Genomic DNA, 22,262 nt, shown 5'->3' on the forward strand with positions numbered 1-22,262 from the left:
TTTTTTGCTTCCAAAGAATCGATCATACTCATCATAGGGAATAATTACAAAGATTCTTTCTTTTGAATAACAATTAATGACTAATTAATTAAAGGAACAATGTTGGGGTTAATTAAACATTGATGAAGGAGAATGACAAGTTGGAGCTGGTTGTTGTTGTGGCCTTCTTTCCCTGTGGCGATCTCATTTCACGGACTCTCCTTTCCTTGGACAAAATTCCAGCTACCCTGCACATTACTAATGCAGGTTAAATAGGAACATAAGCGTGGTTACTGGTTAGTTAACTTCTATAGTGTTTCTTGTCCTTATATCATGAAAGCTAATCATATCATTGTGTAGCGGAGAGTTTAGCGACTACTTAATCTAATACAAACGTACCTTACTAGAGCCTCTTCGTTGGTAGAATGATGGGCAGGCTCATGGATACCGGTTTCCAAGTTTACTCGGGAAACTGGTTTCTTTAACAAATTTTCTCCAACTTTTACAAGATTTTGCAAGTTTTCTTCTGTAGCAATATCCACAGAACACAATGTCTTACCCAAATCATCATCCTGCGCCATATAACTTTAATTATATTTTTTCTGCTTATATTACTATTCACTATAAAAGAAAATCACAATTAAGGAAAAAGAAATCATCGACAAAAGGTCAAAAAGTTGTCGATATGATTGTTTTAGAAATCAGATAGAGACATTGTTTTATTATATTTTTTCTCCAATCAAAATCGTCACTTATTATGCTCCTTTTACTAATGTATGTGCGTTGTTATTAGACTATCAACTTCACCGCATATTCACAAAATAGTGAAAATACTGTAAATTTTAAGCATTGACGTATGTATACCTGGATTCTTAGGTAATTTTTCTCAGAGTGAAGGGCTTGGAACACTGTAGAAAGGTGGAAGTCAACCATATCACTACTTGCTTGAGTAAATATATCAACCAACGGACAGGAACCGCCTCCGATCAACCATCCCAAAATACCCCACTTAGCTGCATTTTGGGCATCGTACTTATCATCACATTTTGCTGAACCAGTACCCAATGATACAACTAGAAACCGGGCGTATTCAGTTGCCTTCATTGTAAAAAAGTCGGGATTTCCCTTGTAAATTTCTTTTGACACTTCACTTATAGCCACCAAAGCCTGAAAAAAAAAAGTAACAAAAAATTTAACAACTACCAAATCAATCATGTCTTCGATGTAAATTGTTGCCCCTGTTCTTAGGCTCCATTAGATGGGAGCGATATTATTCTCAATTTAACTACTTTATGCCCTGTTTTATCATAAAATGTTTAGGTGTAGTAGAGGAAAATATTATTCTTTATTACGAACACAAAGTTAGTCACTTAATTATTCTAAAAAAAATAAAAATTAGTCACTTATTACTTGATGGGGAACGATTATTGTGCAATTCCTAAAGTGTTATGAGTTGTGTGTGTGTGTGTGTGGGTATCCTGTATTTAATTAGGATATTCTATATTAATTAGGAGATGTTTGAAATTGCATGATACAGATTAGGTTATATATGATCACCACTACAGCACTACTTACTGGGTTATTAGCAGCAACACCACCATCAATGAGATCAAATTCTCTTATTTGACCAGTTGTGGAATTTTCGGTTTCAAAATGATGGGCTGGAAGAAAGGTTGGGGCTGCTGAAGTTGCAATGCATATATCCGAGAGTAAAGCATCTAGGCTACTGTTCTTTCTCACCTACATATAAATATCATCATGTCTGCAAAATCGAGAACTACTATATATAAAGAGTATCGTCACGTATAAGAAATCAGATGCATATAAGAGAGAGAGAGAGATATAGATGAACAAATTAAACCTCATAGCTGGAGAAGACGGTTGGTTGAAGCCTCTTTATATCAAACGTGGGAATTATGACGTTGGTCAATGTCTGATGCAATCTTATATCTCCTAACTTTTCCTTCACTATATTATGTAAATACTCCCCATCATACTTTGGCCCTCTGAAAGCTTTTACAGCTGCCACCGCATCAGTTATTGGAGTTCTGTTCAAGAACAAGAAAGAAATGAAAATATCTAGATTATTGGCTGGAGTGAAAATATCTAGATTATTGGCTGGAGTCAAAATACATATGGGCGAGGGAACCAGATAGAAGACTGGTAGCTAAGTTATTGACGGGGACTAGAATACGTACAATGGAAGACAATCAATTTTGCAACTATCTTGGGGAAATATCTTAGGGCAGTGTTCAAGGTAAAATTTGTTGATATCTTTAGCAGCAAATAATGGACGGCCGTTTTCATCCGGGGCGGTAAGCATGGCAGTCACAAGGCCACCAGTACTAGTTCCTGCTATGACATCAAAATAATCTGCCAGTCTTGCATCCTCACCATCCAGCTTCTGCATACACACGCACCCAACAACATTAATGCATTCGCTCGATATAAGTATGAAATTTGATCACACCGAAACAATCCTCGTATATTTGATTGTTGAAGTTAGACCAATATCTAACTCAAAGCTGGACGACAATAGGATAAGTGATAATTATACCTGAAGCTCAGACTCAAGGAAACTGAGAAGAGTACCGGGGATAATTCCTCTGATTCCACCTCCATCAATGCTAAGAACAGTGACGAGGTTTCCATAAGTGGGAGACTGAAGGAATGATCTTTCTCTCTTGATGAAATTATTTGGAAGAGAAGCGGATCCGTGGATAGGCATCTCCATGGAATTAGGCAGGAGACTTGACTAAAACTGAGAGGTGTGAAGTTTCTGCTGAGAAGGATCGAATAGGAGCTTTGAGTATTACTTACGCTTTATGTAGAGATACCCTGTGAAAAATTTGACTATACAAGTGGGTTGCTTGGTGCAAGCTAGGGGATAAGTTTAAGTTGCACCCACCTAATAATCCAGAATTTTCTAACAACTGCAATTATTATTAAATCGTCCCATCTTATTACTCATTATGATTATGAGTATAAGAGTCGGTCTAATCACTGGTGTGATAAAGTAATCTGAGGTTCACATCCAAAATCAATTGGCAATGGATAGAGTGACTCAAACCCTCATAAACTCATAAGCAAAGTTATATTTTTCCAATGTGGGAGTTATATTTTATCACATTCTCAACACGCCCCCGCACGTGTAGCGATTTTTCAAGCCATACATGTGGACAAGTTATATTGGGTGACGGTGAGCATGTTGCCATCGCTGAAACCAAACACGTGGGTAACCCGCTCTGATACCATGATAAATCCAAAACCAATTGACAATGGATAGAGTGGCCCAAACCGTTATAAACTCATAAGCAAAGTTATATGGAAAATGTGGGAGTTATATTTTATCACATTCTCAACATAGCGATCGAGTTGGTCAACAGTATTAGATCGAGCCGGTTTGTAACTGGCATTGTTGTCAGAAGGCGCGGAACGCTGTTATCAATTGGCAATTAGTTATTTTTGAAGAAATATATAGCTAAAAGTGCTTTAGTTATTGAAGGATTTTTTGGTATTTTTGTTGTTAATTTTTTCTCATCTCGGTCAATCATCAATTTTAATTCAGAAGAATTCAACATGCATAATTTCATTAATTAATGCTGTCCATGGGAAGTTGTTGAACAGCAAGTGAAGATGCACGGTGCTACTCAATAATATCAATATAATCAATGCATTGGTCCAAGCAGTTGGCTGAAGATTCGTACCTGAACTTCAACGACTTGTTAGATTTTCTGGTTAACTGATGACATGAACTTACTTCAGCTTAAATTAACAGAGGCCGCCGTTATATAAATAAAACACAGAACTAATTAAAAAGAGAAAACTCATGTCTGAGTTGTTCAGTAGTACATGTGTTGGTCGGAACAGACAAATTAATTAATGACGAATTATACAACCAATTAACTGGTGTTTATTGGGAAACACAATTATTCCAGTACTATAATATTACATGAGCAATAATTAATTACTTTAATCAAGAGTGAATACTCCTATAATCAAAATGAACTAATTAAAATTAATGGCCGGATCATCAGTTGGAGCTAGTAGTATTAGAAGTAACTGCGCCTGCAGCCTTCGGCCTTCCCATGTGGTGATCTCATTTCACGAACTCTCCTCTCTTTAGACAGAATTCCCGCTACCCTGCACATGTTATAAGACAAAAATTAGACTAATTTAGTAATGCTCATTTCACTATGAAATAAGCATTTATAAATATTTATTATCATACATTAATACACTATCATGCCAACTGTTTCTCATTCTACTTAAATGCGGTTACGTATTAAAATAAATGTACAACAATAAAAGATAAGAGTCTATGAGACTGTTAGATGGACAAGTGAGATATATAGGATCCAACAAATGATTTTTCCAATTATATTATACGTACCTTACGAGAGCCTCTTCATTTGTGGACTGATGGGCAGGCTCATATATACCAGTTTCCATATTCACCCTTGAAACCGGTTTCTTTAACAACTCCTCTCCAACTTTTACAAGGTTGTTCAAGTTCTCATGCGTAGCAATGTCCACTGAAGACACTGTTCCCTCCAGTGAATCGTCTTGAATCCGAAGGTAATTTTTCTCAGAATGAAGAGCTTGGAAAACGGTGGCTAGGTGGAAGTCGACCATGTCACTACTTGCTTGAGTAAATACGTCAACCAATGGACATGAACCACCTGCGGTTAGCCACCCCAAAACGCCCCACTTAGCAGCATTTGCGGCGGCATACTTCTCCTCGCATTTCCCCGAACCAGTACCCAGTGATATAACTAGGAATCGCCCATACTCAGTTGGCCTCATAGGAAAGAAGTCGGTGTTTCCTTGGTGGATTTCTTTTGTTACTTCGTTTATAGCGACCAAAGCCTGAGGACAGTTGAATAGAATTCTATATATAAGAGATCTACCACTAAATAAATGCTGTATCATCTATGAGTAAACGAAAGTCGTTGAGTTTCGATGATAGTTCCCAAACTTAATTAAGTTGCTCCAAATTAGTGTGTACCGGATTATTAGCAGCGACTGCACCGTCAATCAGATTGAATTCTCTTGCTTCTCCAGTTCTGGAATTTTGGGTTTCAAAATGATGCGCTGGGAGATAAGTTGGGGCTGCTGAAGTTCCGATGCATATGTCGGAGAGTAAAGCATCTAAGCTATCATTCTTCTTAACCTATCAAATTAATTACCAACATATACACAAAATCAAGGCCTGGCCTTTCATAACTTGATGAAGAACACCATATATAAAACAAAAGAAATTTAAAAAATATATCCTAGAGATACAAATATACAAACCTCATAGCTGGAGAAGATGACTGGCTGAAGCCTCTTTATATCAAAAGTTGGGATTACAACGTTAGTCAATGTCTCGTTCAATCGTATGTCTCCCAACTTTTCCCTGACTATCTTATGTAAATACTCCCCATCATATTTTGGCCCTCTCACAACTTTCAACTTTTCTACAGCTTCACCAATTATTGAGGTGCTGTTGTAGGAAGCAAGATACATAAGTGATAAGACTGTTAAGTACGATATTATCAACCACGATTTGCATATAAAAGTACTGTACATTTATCATTTTACCTGTCTTGGGGGAAGATTTTAGGACAGTGTTCAAGATAAAAATCGTTAATATCTTTAGCAGCAAATATTGGACGGTTATTTTCATCTGGGGCAGTAAGCATAGCAGTGACAAGACCACCAGTGCTGGTCCCTGCAATTACATCAAAATAATCTGCTAGTCTTGCATCTTCACCATCCAGCTTCTGCATGAACATATATATAACCAAAATATATGTTAATACACAGTTCGAGTAATGTTTGGACATTTTGTTGTCCATTCATACATGGAAAATAAATTGTTTGGGTTTGAATGTAAGGAGGCATGAGTATTGAAGTTATCCAAAATCATACATGCTATTGTATAAAAAGCTTAGAATTCACTTTGGGTCAATATTGTTGAGAATATATACACATCCCACATGAGAAAATTGGACCTTGCCTATGAGTTTATAAGGGTTTGGGCCACTTCATCCATTGCCAATTGGTTTTGGATATGAACCCCAAATTACTTTATCATGGTGTCAAAGGGGGTTACCCACGTGTGTATGCCTCACGGCCACACGAGCTCCACCGCCACCACGTCACCCAAAGTTGTCCACGTATATGGCTTGTTCGCCACACATGCGGGGGCGTGTTGAGAATATATACACATCCCACATGGGAAAATGAGACTTTGCCTATGGGTTTATAAGGGATTGGACCACTCCCTCCATTGCCAATTGTTTTTTAATGTGAACCCCAAATTACTTTATTACGTGCGAGGACGTGTTGAGAATATATACACATCCCACATGGGAAAATTGGACTTTACCTATGAGTTTATAAGGGTTTGGACCACTTCATCCATTGCCAATTGGTTTTGGATGTGAACCCTAAATTACTTTATCATATATGGATCTATATATATGAAGTATATATATATATTCTAAATACCGATCGATCAATTTACCTGAAGCTCGGACTCTAAGAAGCTGAGCATAGTTCCGGGGATAATCCCTCTTATTCCACCTCCATCAATGCTAAGAACAGTGACGAGGTTTCCATAAGTGGGAGACTGAAGGAATGATCTTGCTCTCTCCATGGCCACTAGAGATAAATGGACAGGACGGTACGTATATGTAAAACACAATGAATTAAGATAGGAATCAAGTAATGAATGAGTAGTTATTGAACTACAACTGAGAGATTCGAAGTTTCAGGTTATGTATCTATAGGTTGAGGAGGAATACTTGGTAGTTTACGCTTTATATAGAGATCTTTTCTCGTCCAAATCTGACCGCAAAGTTGTATGTTAATGCGATAACAAGTTTTTAAGTTGTACAAGTATCTAATCAAGAATTTTCTAAGTACTAGACTCTAGTATTTGCAATTGAATCTTCCACACCCACAAGTCACCATTCTAACATATTAACACGTACACCTTGAATGGTGGAGTAACATATCCTCGAATGTTCATATAAAAAAATCTTACTAGTGCATCAATGAAGCTTTCTTGTTACTATTTCATGACTATTTGAGATTATTTTCCAAGCAGAAAAAAAAAATCAAAAGGAAGATGCCAAGTGAAGCAGTCAAGTCAGGATTAGAAGTATTAGGTACGTGGCTAATTAAACAGCACACAACAGAGACTTAATCTCGCGTCAAAAAGTCGTGCCCTAGACTCCTAGAGGACAATCAGTAATTTTCCAAACACATAATTAAACGGACTAGCTTCAACTACCAGAAGAATTCAACACGATATATTTCAACAATGCAATGCATCGGCAAAGTAGTGCTTGACTAGTTGTGTCTATCAATACCCTAGCTAATAGAGGTCCGTACTTGAGTCTGAAACTAGATTATACCCTAATTCTGTAAAGGATTAAATAACTGATAAATAAGCAACTATTTTCCCTGTGTTATCTTTTTACACATCGATAAAGACAACCCAGAAAGCTGGATAACTTAAAAAATATGAAGTAAGGCAGAAGAGAAAGAAAAAACGAATGGTGCAATCTGATCGTATTTGATTCAGAGAAAGTTTACATATATATGTCGAAACTTTTGACCTAATTCTAATAGCACATGTAAATATGCAGTAATGAAATAATTCCCAGAAATCCTGAAGAGTAACCAAAGAAAAAGGAGCCGCTGAATATGTAATTGGTCCAAACTCCAAATCTTTAAGTCTAACCCCGACCAGCTAGAAGCCTAGAACCAACCATTTCTGATTACGTAATAGGTCTACTACACGAAAGGGTGTCCATCACTACGTCAAAGTCAAATTGGTGTGACGCATCCATGCATGCATGAATTTCACCACGCACTTCAATGCCGTGTCCAGAATTGTCAAAGCTAATTGAGACCCAGAAGATTTGCTTTCTGTTTACTTTATTTTGATAGGAAAGCTCACACATGTAGTTGGTATTGAACGTTCATCCCAGGTTAAACATTTTTAAGTGTTAAAGCCAAAGGTGATGTTGCAAGCTAAATTCAAAGAACTTATATAAAGTACCACAATTAAGTGGTATGCTCTTTCTAGTTCTTTTGTTAAAATCAATTTTGATGGCTCAGTTAGAAGAGATTCAGCTGCTAGTGGTTTCGTTACCAGAGATCATAATGGAAGACCAGTTATTGCAGCAACTAGGGGCCCTGCCCAGCCTAAAATTAATGGGCTCGGGCCGGGCCGAGCCAAAACATATTTTTTTTATTTTTCGGGCCGGGCAGGGCCGGGCCTCTCTTAAAAATCAAGGCCCAAGGCCGCCCAGGGGCCCAGGGCCTTACGGGCTTTTTAGAGCCGGGCCGGGCCGGGCCGGGCTTTTTTGGGTGGGCAGGGCCGAGCCCATTATATTTATATGTCATATTATTTTGTTAAAAAAATACAAAAACCTATGAAAAAATGATGATATGTTAATTATTGAACAAAATAAAATACAAAATTTAAAAAACATATGGCCTAATGCAATAATTAGTTCAATATAACTAAATAAAAATATATTATTACAAAAATTGAATGGGCTTTCGGGCGGGCTTTAATGGGCATATAACGGGCCGGGCCGCGGGCCGGGCCTGGGCTTTGAACCCTCCGCCCTAGCCCTGCCTCGTGCCCAATGGGCAGGGCTTAGATGGGCTTTTCTGGGGGCCGGGCCGGGCTTTTGCCCACTGGGCCGGGCGGGCGCCCATGGGCTTTTAGGCCCGCGGGCCAAATGATGACCCCTAGCTGCAACCAAGTGTGTTGGCAATTCTTCTACCCCTGTTGCTGAAGCTACTGCACTTAGGGATAGTCTAATTGCGGCCAAAGACAAAAGTTTTACGAGAGTTGAAGTTAAAGGAGACTCAAAGGTGGTTATTGATGCAGTTACTGGAATGGTGATTCCATCGTGGAGGCTACTCAAATTAGTTGAAGACATTACAACCATTGCAACTTCATTTTCTCAAATTACCTTTAAGCCTATATATAGGGAAGCAAACTTTGTGGCTGATGTTATTGCAAATTTAGGACATGATGCTGCTTCTCATATGTCTTGGAGTGATAGGGCCCCAAATGAGGCTTCTAGAGTCTTAATTTTTGACGTTGTAAACTTTGGTTGCCCAAGAGGCTTCCTTCTTTATATAGTTTTTCTTTTCTTATCCAAAAAAAAAAAAAACTTATATAAAGTGATATTGGCCGCCGGTTTGGATAAGTATGAGCTTGGTTACTGTTAGCATTAAAGCCACCCTCAAGTGCAAGAGGTACAAGTTATAGAATAGGGGATTAAGTAAGGATGTCGAACCCACGAGGATTGGTAAATCTTTTCCTAGCTAGGGAAAACCTAAGGAAAAACTAGAAGAATATGCAAATATACAATCACAAACAAAGGCTCACAAGTGAACCAAAGTTCATGGTGAGTATGTGCAAGATGGTGTGTAGAGATTTGATTTTGATTTTGAGATTGGTTTCTATTCAAATTGAAACAATGAAAGCAAGTAATATAAACTAAGCTAAACAAAACAAGTTGTTATCAAATGGATGGGAGTTAGGGCATCGGGTTTCACCTTTTGCCTCCCTTGCAAGCATTAAAGCAATTGAATATGAATGATGCAAAGCTAATTGTCCAACTACCCTCTTAGCATCCGGATAGGACTACTAAGGCTTAAACCCCTTTCATTTTATTAACTCTAACCGGATAAGTCTAGAGCTAACTACCTAGAGACAAATTCAATTACCGGATAGGTCTCAATCCTTTGCCCCTAAATGCATAAAGCTTAGAGTTTAGGTAACCAAGCAAGCAAACCAATCCTATCTCTAGGTGATTTTAGCTCACTACCCTCACATGCACACATGGTGTGTTTTCATGCTCCCTTTTTGCCTAAAGGTAATCAATCTCTAGGAAAAACTTCATGTCATGGCAAACACATAACTCAAATTGATTAGGTCTAAGTAATGCATTCAACTATTGACTTAGCATGTGAGAATGACAACATGAATTTGCATCAATTTATAAACAAAAGCATCAATCCAAGCAAGTTTGGCTAGGGCTTTCAACCCTAGCCCCAACTAGTTCACTACTCACACATAGCTAGATACACAAACTTCAACATTCTATTAAACATCAAATACATAAAGAGATAAGGAGTAAAGGGTGACTATTGATGATGCCGGAAGAGGTGGTGGAGATGGGTCTCCAAGAACATGATGTGGTGGTAGTCACCTCCTTCTCCTTGCTCCAAGCTCTTGATATTGGTGAGAATAGTGAAATTTGGGATCTAGAAGATGAGTTGTGGTGTTGAGTGGTGAAGGAAATGGAGGATGTAGTGGTGGAAATGGAGGTTTTAGAGGTGGAGATGGTGGTTTTTGTGGTGGAGATGGTGGTCTCTTCTCTAGAGAGAAAAATGGATCTTGGATAGGATGAAGATGATTGAATGGAGTCAAGAATTCTCAATAATTCCCCTTTGGCCTCTCCTTGATCAGCTATGTGTGTCCTCCTTGGTCCCAAAGTGTGCAAGAGATGCTCTTACACCTTGTCCCCCAAATGGTCCCAAATAGACAAGGTGACAAAAGGACAAGGTGTAGGGAGATGTTTGAATTTCAAGTGATGGGATATTTTCACAACCACGGTCCTCCTTTGCTGGAGAAAAGACCCTCCATGAGTGGCGGCTCGCCGGAAAAGTTTGCCGGAAAAATCGCCGGAAAAATCGCCGGAAAAGTCGATTTGCAATTTTCTTCCAATCTCCGTGTCTTCTTCTCCTAGCTTCAAATCTCCACATTTCAAGCCTCAAATGGTCATTTTATTCTCAATGCAAGGTTTCCTACAAATAAAAGGAAATTGATTAAAAAGGGTAAAATGGAGTGGAAGACAAATCAATTTTCATAATTATGGGGCACAATTGCATAAGTAATTTGTGACTCAACAGTTACACTACTACAATAACATGATTTAAGAACATTGAAAATGAGTCCTCTATTATATTTAAGGACACCAAAAAAATGTGTCCTCTATCCGGGTGTCATTATAAGTCACATATAAGGACACTAAAAATAGTGTCATCTTTTCCCTACAAGGACACTTAAACTGTGTTCTTAAAGACCAAAGTAATGTGTCTTTGTATCCAATAGAGGACACAAAAAATGTGTTCTCACATCAATAGAAATGTGTCCTCTTTTCCCTACTATGACACATAAACTGTGTCCTCAAAGGTGCAAAGAAAGTGTCCTTGTATCCATTAGAGGACAATAAAATATGTTCTCATATCAATAGAAATGTGTCCTCTTTTCCCTACTAGGAAACATGAAATGTGTCCTCAAAACAAAATGAAAGTGTCATCCTTTGCTTGTAATTAAGGACTCATAATCTGTGTCCTTAAAAGTTGAAAACTATCCCAAAAAAAAAATTATCCAAAGCATCAAAACCATCAAAGGGACTATATTACTCACTAAAAACATTAATATACATACAAAATAAGTCTGAAGTGACTACAAAATGAACTAGAAAAAATAACTTAATGAATACTCTACTAATCTTCTGATTGGATATCAACCATGAATAACTGCAGCACTACAATAACTCCACTGATATCTCCTTGCCAAATAATATCCTAAATAAACAACCTAGACAATATACAATTAGATAACTGCTAAAATGTGTTATGTACCTAGCAGCCGTATAATATTATCAACACAAGAATCCTCAAGTTATTCCTTACTAAGAACTGGGAACATAGAAGTAAATGAACTAGAAACACCTATACATAAAGAATTGGGAAAGCATAATTAATAACAATAGGTTATAGTGTTAAATTTCAAATCAAGTGCAGATTATAATGACAAGACTTGTGAGGAATAGGTTTACCTTGAATGATGAGTAACGTATCATTATCCTCAAAAAGATTTTGTAAGGGCTGCAATACGGAAAAACAAAGTTAAGCTAGCAGTAAATAATATAACTGACAGTGGATTTAGTCTCAGAAGACAGATCTAATGTAATGGCAAAAATATCCTTGGGCAAAATCAAACACACAACTAAATATACATTCTACATGCATATTTAGCTCTCATATGAAATAGTATGCATGAGCAAACAAAAATAATAAGCACTCTATCTGTTCAATAAAAAGTAAAACCTCAGCATAAAAAGTATTCTTGTAATCTTACCACAGTGGCCAACATTTTGAAATATGAGCAGGCACAAAGATTGTTTAAGTAAAAGTGCAAGATCAAGCCAAGTTCTTACCCCATATGCATGTAATGAGAAAGAAAAGGCTGACTGGGGAGCACATCGTATTTGTGAAAGAATCGCCTCATTTATGTCAAAACGCCTAAGTAGAGGCTCTGCTCCAACTATTAATATATGGGAAGGAGATAAGCAACAATGCCTAGTGAGTAAAATGAAGTCTATAGAAATATGGAATTTTCTTTCAGAGAAATATGGAAGAAAGTTACTATGTTTTTGTATAACATTAGATAGTAGCAATAGCAGCAAATTATAATAGAGGGGGCAACCTTACTTGATTTTCATCAAATACTACATCCTGTACATATGCACGAGTTGAAGTCCTTGAAATGCATTCAGAAGCAGGAATGTTCCAAACTGATAAACTCCGACCACTACCACAAGCCTATAAAAGAAAATGAGATTAATCAGGTCACAACACGGACCAACTTGAAGAGAAGAATAATTTGAAGACCAACCAGCTTGAAGAAAAATGAGACTAATCACTTGCAGTAGTAAAATATATGCTTACCAACCAGCTTTCACTTGCATCAAGACCAATGCAACTGACACACGACCCTTTCAATTTATTATTCTTTAATGGCTTAATCACTTGAACTGACTTTCCACTTTTGCAATCTACTTAAAAAAAAGGGACTGTACTACTGTAATAACTATAAAAGAACAAAAGGTTGTTAGAGAGAATTCAGTCCCTTAAACAATTTTCTGCCATATTCCTTGAAAATAGAAATGATATGTTCTTACCTCAAATACGTGCCGTCCCATCCTCTGAACCATTTATGATCTAAATTCAATTTTCACTTCTCAGAACAAATCATAAGTGAGAGTAACAACAAATCTGAGAAAGAAGCAGAATATAGCTTTACCTGATTTGTAGAGTTTCGGGCAACTATTGAATGTAAGTAATCTGAGTGCCCCTTAAAAATAATATTAACTTGACCTATTTCCTAGAAAAGTTCCAATATAAATCATGTTGAATCAGTTGGTGCAGCAACTAGATTAAATAAACAAGAATGTGACATCATGGAAGGTAATATAAGTAAATCTTTCTACACTTAAACTTCATAATATGAGTAAAGATTCACCTTCAACAAATACATACCACGTCCCAGCAATAGATCACAAGAATCACCAGCAACAGAGAAAATGGATCCTCCCTGTTGTAATAAATGAGGTATTAATACACATGGAAAACATACTTATTTCCACTGCTCATAAGTAGACTTTTACAAGAAAAATTCGCATACTTGATTGTTAACAGCAAGAGCATTGTTTTCCGGAATTGGAGGTAAAGCCCCCCAAGGACCCCTGAAAAAGATGGCAGTAATATACAAGATATGTTAAAGAGAGTAACTTAGTGAACAATCAAAGAGCACGTCATAAAGCATAATGAGCAAAGACGATATTTAATGTCTTTCTTCCAGTAGAGTTATACAAGTGTAAGATTTCTATATAAGTAGAGTTATACAAACATGATGTTGTCCTCTAAAGAAAAGAAAACTTCTCTATATGTTGTAGGTTCATATCAACCCATCTCATCTGATAACTCTACATAGTAAACATTGACGCAACTTGAACGAAAGAGTGGCTGGAAATCAGCTGGCTTTTCAATAACTTACTTACGTTGAGGATTCACCAGGTCAAGTACTGGCTTCACTTGGTCTCCTATACAAAGAAGAAGAAAAAAACAACTTAATTGAGATAAAGTACATAAAAAAGAATCAATTTCAATATCATATACCGAACCAACATATCAAATTCAAGCAAGAATGCAAAATAATATAAATTCGCAAAATGTGGTAACCCCTATATTACCTTGCAAATAAATAGGCATGTCAAACCGTACGCAATCCTTCCACCTCCATCCTCGAATTCGACCATCATCCCCATAGCTACATATAACAATCCCACAAAATCAACTACCTCAACTACATCAAAATTAAGAAATGCTTAAACGTAAATTACAATAGTACCAGCCTTGAAAATGAAAGTTTCAAGCTAAACTTCACTGTATTTCAAATAGTGTAACATTTTAAACTGGTTGTCATAATCAAGAGGTCTTAGAACTTCTCTTATAATGTGACCAACACTTTGAAGCGACTTCAAATCATCTTCAGTTTTCCCAAACTCCTTCTTAGCTCCTCGCAAGTTTTCTCGCATTGCAAAACCCGAAACAAGCAATTCAGACCCAAACAAAATTCCTCATACCATCTAAAATTCCCAATTCACACAGAAACCCACTGCCCAGAAACTACATCAACCAACATTAACACCTAGGGCACAAAATCGGCTGAATTGAAATCGAAATCGAAACTCTAGACTAAAAATTGAACAAATTGGGAATATTTGGAGTTGGATAGAAGAGGGTTTGGAGTGTGAATCTGACCTGCACAGACTCGAGAGTCGAGCTCCTTGTGTTGGAGTAACCTCTTGCTGTAATCGGTGATGGCGGTGCGACGTCGTACGGCGTCCTCCGTCTCGGTCAAAGTCATCACAGCGGTGCTGGGGTCTAAGAGGTTTTTGGGAGAAGAAGAGATGTGAGAGTTGTCGCTGCTTCCTCCGCTGAAGCAAATCAGATCGAAGTTGTTTTCAGATCGAGTTTCTTTTTCTTTGTTCTATTACAACTAAAAAATGTAAATAGAGTAAATGAAACAACATCTTTCCTCTTCTAGTGGGTTTCAATTGAAGACGGAAGTCAAAAATTTGGGGGAGGAGGGAACTGAAATTTGGGAGGGAAGTGAAATTTCGGGAGGGAGCGAGCTTGAGCAAGTTTAATTTGGAGCATTAAAGTGAAATTATATTATTTAGGACACAAAATTAAAGGGGTCGGCTATGTCCTCCAAATAGTCTCCACCCACTAAAAAATATCATTTACATGTTAAGTGTCCTTATAACCCTTCAAGGACTCCACATAAATTATGTGTCCTTGTTTGGTGTCCTTGTATCCCATAATTGTAGTAGTGTTAACTTTCATTCCAAAACCATATAACGTACATATATGTATATGCTAACGTAATATAGTATTACAAACAAAATTAATGCAATGGATGAAGTTAAATTTTTGTAAATTCATAGGTGAGAGGACACTGTGAGATTCATATTCTCAATATAATAACATGCTCTCACACGTGCTGACGAATTTTCAAGCCACAAACGTGAGTAACTTATGAAGAGTGATGTGGAGCCCATGTGACTGCAAGATATTGACAAGTGGGATAACCTAACTCTGATACCATGATAAAGTAATTTAGGCTTCACAACTAAAACTAATAGACAATGAGCGGAGTTTACCCAAATCCCTAAGAGCATCTCCAGCAGAGTTGTCTTTTGGTTTCTATCAAATTTAAATTTGACGGCTGACATGGCAATTTGACATTTACTAGAATTCTACTCCAATAGATTGGTCAAAAAAATATTATTATTTTATTTTATGTTTATCCTTTCTTCTCTCTTTTTTCCTCAACGAATCTTCATTCTCCTTCACTCTTTTCCTCTCTATCTTTCTGAATATCAGTTAATCTTGTAAATAAGGCAGACCAAAGTTGAGAAGATTCTTATCAAAGACATCAAAGACGGTGGAGGACCATCGACCATCTTTTTGGATCTCATCTCATCTGTTTGGACTGTTCCCTTTTTCCTTCTCTATATTCCTTTCTTCAGTTTCTTGTTTGGGTTGTTTCTCTAATCTCTCCATCATATTCATTTTTTTTTCAATTACTGATCAATCATCGCCAGCCATAGACGTACTATTTGGGCGTAGGTATTCTTGATCCATCTCTCTTGCAGAGACCTTTTGACCCAACAATCATCTTCTTCCTCTGAACCCAACCTGCTTTTCCCCTTCTTGATCTTCACATCTCTAAACAATCTGATGCTTTTGGTACACCAATCAAAATTTTGATTCGAGTAATAACCTTATTGGAATCAGATTTCTACTGATATACTCTTAAAATTTCAGGTAGTATTGCTTCTTTTATGTCAAAATTGAAGATCTACAGACTTTTGCTTTGGTTTGGGTAGGAAAGAGAGAGACGAGAATGAAAGAGCAAGAAGAGAGAGAAATAATAAAAAATTAAAAGACAGAAGACTCAGCCACTATCAAATTTGACAGATTGAAACAAAACTGTCATCCACGTGGCAAATGACATATGGGTTGGACTTGTTTTTTATTTGTCATTTATAGCTGTTGGGGCTCCACGTGGAAAATAACCACTCCGTTGGAGATGGTCTAATAACCTACACGCAATGTCTTTATTTTCCCATGTAGAATTTATATTTTCAACAGTAATTTGAGAAGCATGGGCCGGTTTTTCTTCAAACTAGTTAACAAAGAAAAGTTTTTAGTTCTATCTTCTCATTCTTTTGGTGTTAAGCTGCATTCAGACACAAAATTAGTAGAAACAATATTGAAAACTATATAATAAATAGTTGAAATGATTGACATATTCGAAGCCTTTCGTCTTGAACTCATATGGCCGATTAATTTGATAAACATTAGGTCCCTTTTTTTTTTTTTTTTTGGCAGTGGAAGGATAATTTTTATTAGATAAACAAAACTATACAAACACAAACACACTTACAAACAGAAAATAAACAAAACAAGTGGGAACAACCCATCTTTATCCATCCAAGTTCTTTTGAAATTCCACAGTAACATTTTTGAATCTCCAAAAACCAATCGCAAACACACCCTTCATTTATACACAGGTAGTCTCTACTAGAAAAGCTTGGGCCTTCTTATGTCCAGGCCAGTATTTGGGCTCAAACTTTAAGAGACTTTTGCCCTTCGGCCTGCTTATTGGTTTGCAACCTAAGAAGATTTAGGGCCCGTAACATTGCCCATTATCCTAATCCTGACTGGACTAGTGAAATGACCCGAAACTTTTTTTCACCGATATAAATAATTTTACTGCAGATATAGTTTTTATTTACCCAGCGATATAAAGCTTTAAGCTAGAGCTGTCTTGCTAGAAAAGAAAGCAGAGAGCTATTTAGAACCAAAAAAGAAAACAAGAGCCTTAATGTCAGGGATGGAGAGGCTACAGAGGATGTTCGCCGGCGCCGGAGGAGCATTGGGCCACCCACCGCCGGATTCGCCCACTCTCGATTCCTCCGAGCAGGTCTACATCTCCTCACTCGCGCTGTTGAAGATGCTCAAGCACGGTACGGTCTCGTCCCTCTTCTTCTGGACTCGCGTTAGCTCGAATCTGAATCCCTAATTAGGGTTTGGTTTTGTTGTTTCTTAGCTTTGAATTGATGTGTGGGCTTGGGAAAGCTGTCTAAGCTGCTGTGGTTATGAATAGTAGCGAAATTGTGCATTACGGATCTCAATTAGGGTTTTTGGTGGATTTTAAAGACTTTGATTCGAGTTTTGTTGGTCGTTTGAAATTTGATAATTTAATAGGAAGAGCGGGGGTTCCTATGGAGGTCATGGGCTTGATGCTGGGAGAGTTTGTGGATGAGTACACTGTTCGAGTTGTCGATGTCTTTGCTATGCCGCAGAGTGGTACTGGTGTTAGTGTCGAAGCAGTTGATCATGTGTTCCAGACTAACATGCTCGATATGCTTAAGCAGACTGGAAGGTATCTCCTCTTTAATTTTTATTAATGAGCTGCAGGGTAGTTGTTGTAATTGGGTTTTGAGTAATGAACTTGTGACTGCTACTTTTCTGTGTTCCCTGTGCAAATACTATGTGCAATTGATTGCGGCAGAAGCTTGCTAGATAATGAACCGTTAATGAGGAACAGTATGAAGCTGTTGGACCCTTTTCTGTAAGGGAGCTAATCATATTAGGGAACTCTATTTAGAACAAGGAGAATCTTGTATTTGGCTTTGGTTTTTATTTGTTTTCCCTGTGGGAAATCTTAATCCCAATGAACGATTCATTATCCATGAGAGATTATGAGTAAAAAAAGAAGTTTGTGTAAGAGATGGCCACCTACACTGGTTGCTTGAATAAATCTGTCATGGCTTGCTCTTCGCAGTCTGCAGTCTTGTTAGATATGCCCATAGATTTCACTTTTGTATTCTTTTTATTGGCAATGCAGACCGGAGATGGTTGTAGGGTGGTACCATTCGCATCCTGGATTTGGCTGTTGGCTATCTGGTGTGGACATTAATACGCAGCAGGTTGTACTCTTATTACTTTACCTCTTTCATTTCACACAAGTTTATTTCTTCTTGATATAATACAAGGTTGTAAGCATGCATCGGTTTTAATTGATTATTAGTTTCTCTTGATGTTGTACGTCATATATATTTCTGTATTGATGTCATTGTTATGAAGAAAATAATTGGAGTTTGTAGGTGCTGTGTCAGGCATTGCTCTCCATAAGCTTCAGCCTACTTTCTTATCATAGTTTTCCTCTTTGGCTTTCCAAGGATTAGAATAAGCTATGCTTGTGTACAACATTCCTCTGTGCCTGCATTTTTGGATTGGTTTAATATTCTTCCTTTATTGATGATAGCTTTGACTAGAGATTTAGCTGTTTATTGGTTATGTACTTACCCAAATGCGTTATCTTGTACGGTTAATCTTTTCTAGAGCTTTGAAGCTTTGAATCAACGTGCTGTTGCTGTGGTGGTGGATCCAATTCAGAGTGTGAAGGGGAAGGTGGTCATTGATGCCTTCCGCCTTATCAACCCACAGACTATGATGCTCGGTCAAGAACCTCGGCAGACCACATCCAATCTTGGCCATCTTAATAAACCATCTATTCAAGTAAGTTCCCAACGAGTCAGTTTGTACCCCATTGTTTGCAGTAGCAACTTTCTGATCTTTAATGCAATTTTCTCTTCAGGCTTTGATCCATGGGTTAAACCGGCATTATTACTCTATAGCAATCAATTACAGGAAGAATGAACTCGAGGAGAAGATGTTGCTTAACCTTCATAAGAAGAAATGGACTGATGGGCTGACCCTCAAGCGTTTTGATACTCATTCAAAAACAAATGAGCAAACTGTTCAGGTAAGTAAAGATTTGACCTACTGCAAAATTAGTGGTTTGTACCGTCATGGGTTTTTATATTCAATTCGGCATCTATAGCTAACAATATGTAGTTTAAGTTAACAACATGGAAGAGGTTACTCTGTTGGCATTGAGTATTCTAGGCATTCTTTCTTGATAAGTTTGAGTTTATTCATTGTTAATAGACTGACTGTTGCTTGTGAGGTGAGGAGTAGGTGGCACTGTCAGATGGTAAGGAAGGCAATTTTAGGGACACCATAGACCTGAAAATCTGTGATAAGAGCTTTCAAGTTGTAGGATGTATATGGGTTCAATTATGCAAATTTTAACTGTGGAGATGTCAGTAGGCTGACCTTCAGTCCATAAACACACTATGATTATAGTTTAAGAATAACCGGAAAAGGTTCATCTCCGGTTTTCTGGTTACAAATCCAAGTCCTGACCTAAAAAAACCTAGAACAAACTGGCAAAAAATATTTTATTTTATTTTTTCTTTAAATGGAGGTTGTTATGCCAACCATTTGGCTATAGATTCCACCTCTCTTGCTCTGTAAGTTGGACTTGTTTTTCAGCAAGTTCGAAAATTGTTGCTGATTTTGATCCGGTACAGACTATTTAGTGTACAAACTACAAAGTCATGGTTCTTTCTTTCATTTGGGTTTTGCAGGAGATGTTGAGCCTAGCTGTCAAATACAACAAGGCCGTGCAGGAGGAGGATGAGTTGTCACCAGAGAAGCTTGCAATTGCAAATGTGGGAAGACAAGATGCCAAGAAGCACCTTGAAGAACATGTCTCCAACTTAATGTCCTCAAACATAGTGCAGACCTTGGGAACAATGCTCGATACTGTTGTGTTCTAGACTTCAGCATGCAAGTGTGCAAAACTGAGTCTTCAGTACTGAACGTGTAAGACTTGTTTTAGACGAACTTAAGGTGTATGCACGAAAGTTTGTGTTTCCTGATTTTCATTCCCAGCTACCAGTTTTATCATGTTTCTTTAAATTTACGGTGTGAAATTGATTGAATTGCTTCACTCATCATTCAGTATCAACTAGAATAACTCATTTTCATGGCAATGCGAAACAGATTTTCATAACATATAGATCTAGATTTGAATATACTGGCATCATTTCTGTGTCTGACCATTAAGTTAAGTTGGATAATATAAGATCCGTGAAAAAAACTTAAATTTGGACTGGGTGTAGACTACTGAAATTGCAACTGTTTATTGCATATGCAAGGCCAATCAGCTTACGAGTTGAATACCACCAAAAACCTAGAAACAGTATGAACAAGTACATTGGAATATTAGCATATTCAAGAATGACAAGGAATCCAACCCCGGAAAATTTTCTTTCAATACATTATTTTTTCATAAAGATCACTTTGTCCAAAAAGCAACCTCCTTTCCACCTCTTCTTCCATTGAATTTGCACTAGTTTTGGTTTATGAAAGAACCCAAATGCTTGATTAAGCTCTTGGCCTTTTCACAATTGGGATTGAAGATATGGAACACATGGTCTTCCCCTTCTGTTTCAATCAACTCTTTGCTTCCTGCCCAGTTGCTCTTCACCATTTCATCATAATAAAGCCTCCCTCTGTCCCTCAATATGTCATTTCCTGCAACAAGAACAAGCACCTTACCACAAGCCAACCCCTCCAGACCCGGGGCTCCGTCAAGAAACGGGTTGATAAGCGGGTCATCGCCCCCTTTCTCGGATGGGCAGACGAAATTCCACCACGTGTCCACCATTGACTTCCTGAACGAGTCCGCGACCTCCCGGCCAATCGGATCTTTCCCCCAGAAATAAGGATGGATCAGCCCAATCCCAGCAATCTTCAGCTTCGGATCCGGGTCGGACTTCTTGACCCGCAAGGCCAAGTGGTGCGCAATATTAGCCCCAGCACTATCTCCCACCAAGAACACTCGCTCAAAATCGACCTGATCCTTAACCCAATCGTCACGATCTTCACCACCAAAAACCCATTGAAGCACTGCCCAAGAATCCTCATAGGCAATCGGCAGTGGATGCTCAGGGGCTAATCTGTAATTAACAGAAACAGCAATGGCTCTGGCCTCAGCAACAAGCATGTTAAGGCAGTTGTGGTAGAGTGGGTCGGCAGCTGAAGCTATGCAAAAAGCTCCGCCATGATAGTAAACGATCAGAGGACGCTTTTGGTCGGTAGCGGTGATATTTGGTCGGTAAAGTCTAGCTGAGACACCGGTTTGTGGGAAAATCACGATGTCTTTGGACAAAACTCCGGTTTGAGGGTCTAACCCGGCCGGAACAACTTGGGTTCCGGCAAGTCTCTCAATTGTTCCATCTTTGAGTACTCGCGCGTATGGAGGAACTTCAAGAGAGACTTCACTGGAACCCATCAAGAAGGAGATGAGGAAGAGAGACACCTATGAGTTTTGACGAACACAGACACCTATGAGTTGAATTATATAGAGAAGAGGTTTTGTACACCTGTGCTAAAAGGATGAGGGGGAAAAGAAGCTTTTGTCGCCATGTTTTTGCGTGATCAGACTCTTGCATAGTTGCATTATTTCCATTCCAAGTTGTAGGTGTATTTTGGCTGTCTTCTTCTGGTGGGTACCAATAATTTATAATAAACCGGAAGCTAAAGATTAAACAAAGCGGGAAACAAATAGTTGAAACTGAGTATAACATGTTTGTAAGCACCTACCAACAAAATTCTTGATTGAATATTAGTTGGTTTGTGACTTTGAGTAAAGCGAACGAGCGCCGGTTTGTGACTTTAAGTGATCGAGCTTCATTAAATAATGTGCAACGAGATGAAAATGTGGCTTGTAGAGGTGGCAATACTAGTCCAATAAGTGATTAATGACCATCAATGTTTTTTTTGAAAGTCTGAACTTTAAAGTCTTTCTTTATTAAAAAGAATAAAAGATTTGCTTGAGATATATTATTATGGTCGGTGAATACTATATCCTACAATTATGACTAAGTTTATGATCTGATGTGAGTTTTTCATAGGGCTGGCAAATTCAACCGATCCAAACCAGCCAACCGGGTCCGTCCCGAATTAAGGTTGTC

The 22,262-nt window shown here is 37.9% G+C and overlaps 4 protein-coding genes and 1 pseudogene across 4 annotated transcripts; 1 reads left to right on the forward strand and 4 right to left on the reverse strand.

Annotated features, from left to right (window-relative positions):
• LOC112170478 (patatin-like protein 2) lies at positions 1-2,836 on the reverse strand. Its single transcript, XM_024307785.2, has 7 exons — positions 2,537-2,836; positions 2,178-2,383; positions 1,841-2,027; positions 1,555-1,719; positions 844-1,146; positions 379-551; positions 1-227 (listed from the first exon to the last, which is right to left on the reverse strand). Exons 1-7 carry the CDS (start codon positions 2,711-2,713, stop codon positions 113-115), a joined length of 1,326 nt encoding a protein of 441 aa, XP_024163553.1. The 5' UTR covers positions 2,714-2,836; the 3' UTR covers positions 1-112.
• A 1,000-nt stretch (positions 2,837-3,836) lies between these two features.
• Positions 3,837-6,763, reverse strand: LOC112174510 (patatin-like protein 2). Its single transcript, XM_024312293.2, has 6 exons — positions 6,494-6,763; positions 5,566-5,747; positions 5,278-5,467; positions 4,988-5,152; positions 4,373-4,848; positions 3,837-4,122 (listed from the first exon to the last, which is right to left on the reverse strand). Exons 1-6 carry the CDS (start codon positions 6,623-6,625, stop codon positions 4,032-4,034), a joined length of 1,236 nt encoding a protein of 411 aa, XP_024168061.1. The 5' UTR covers positions 6,626-6,763; the 3' UTR covers positions 3,837-4,031.
• Positions 6,764-11,695: 4,932 nt separating this feature from the next.
• Positions 11,696-14,725, reverse strand: LOC112171787 (annotated as a pseudogene).
• Positions 14,726-17,193: 2,468 nt separating this feature from the next.
• Positions 17,194-20,276, forward strand: LOC112174181 (26S proteasome non-ATPase regulatory subunit 14 homolog). Its single transcript, XM_024311913.2, has 6 exons — positions 17,194-17,396; positions 17,638-17,815; positions 18,281-18,362; positions 18,778-18,954; positions 19,034-19,201; positions 19,869-20,276. Exons 1-6 carry the CDS (start codon positions 17,255-17,257, stop codon positions 20,058-20,060), a joined length of 939 nt encoding a protein of 312 aa, XP_024167681.1. The 5' UTR covers positions 17,194-17,254; the 3' UTR covers positions 20,061-20,276.
• Positions 20,277-20,402: 126 nt separating this feature from the next.
• Positions 20,403-21,722, reverse strand: LOC112174180 (probable carboxylesterase 2). Its single transcript, XM_024311912.2, has one exon. It carries the CDS (start codon positions 21,578-21,580, stop codon positions 20,636-20,638), a length of 945 nt encoding a protein of 314 aa, XP_024167680.1. The 5' UTR covers positions 21,581-21,722; the 3' UTR covers positions 20,403-20,635.
• Between the last annotated feature and the right edge of the window lie 540 nt (positions 21,723-22,262).

This window comes from Rosa chinensis, chromosome 6, assembly GCF_002994745.2.
Source record: "Rosa chinensis cultivar Old Blush chromosome 6, RchiOBHm-V2, whole genome shotgun sequence".
NCBI lineage: Eukaryota > Viridiplantae > Streptophyta > Magnoliopsida > Rosales > Rosaceae > Rosa > Rosa chinensis.

Coding starts and splice junctions, on each gene's coding strand:
- LOC112170478 (XM_024307785.2), bottom strand. CDS start 2,713: ATGGAGATGCCTATCCACGGATCCGCTTCTCTTCCAAATAATTTCATC. Junction 552..843: donor AAAATTACCTAAGAATCCAG/GTATACATACGT, acceptor TATATGGCGCAG/GATGATGATTTGGGTAAGAC. Junction 228..378: donor AACGAAGAGGCTCTAGTAAG/GTACGTTTGTAT, acceptor AGTAATGTGCAG/GGTAGCTGGAATTTTGTCCA.
- LOC112174510 (XM_024312293.2), bottom strand. CDS start 6,625: ATGGAGAGAGCAAGATCATTCCTTCAGTCTCCCACTTATGGAAACCTC. Junction 4,849..4,987: donor CAGTCGCTGCTAATAATCCG/GTACACACTAAT, acceptor AACTGTCCTCAG/GCTTTGGTCGCTATAAACGA. Junction 4,123..4,372: donor AATGAAGAGGCTCTCGTAAG/GTACGTATAATA, acceptor TAACATGTGCAG/GGTAGCGGGAATTCTGTCTA.
- LOC112174181 (XM_024311913.2), top strand. CDS start 17,255: ATGTCAGGGATGGAGAGGCTACAGAGGATGTTCGCCGGCGCCGGAGGA. Junction 18,955..19,033: donor TTAATAAACCATCTATTCAA/GTAAGTTCCCAA, acceptor TTTTCTCTTCAG/GCTTTGATCCATGGGTTAAA. Junction 19,202..19,868: donor CAAATGAGCAAACTGTTCAG/GTAAGTAAAGAT, acceptor TGGGTTTTGCAG/GAGATGTTGAGCCTAGCTGT.
- LOC112174180 (XM_024311912.2), bottom strand. CDS start 21,580: ATGGGTTCCAGTGAAGTCTCTCTTGAAGTTCCTCCATACGCGCGAGTA.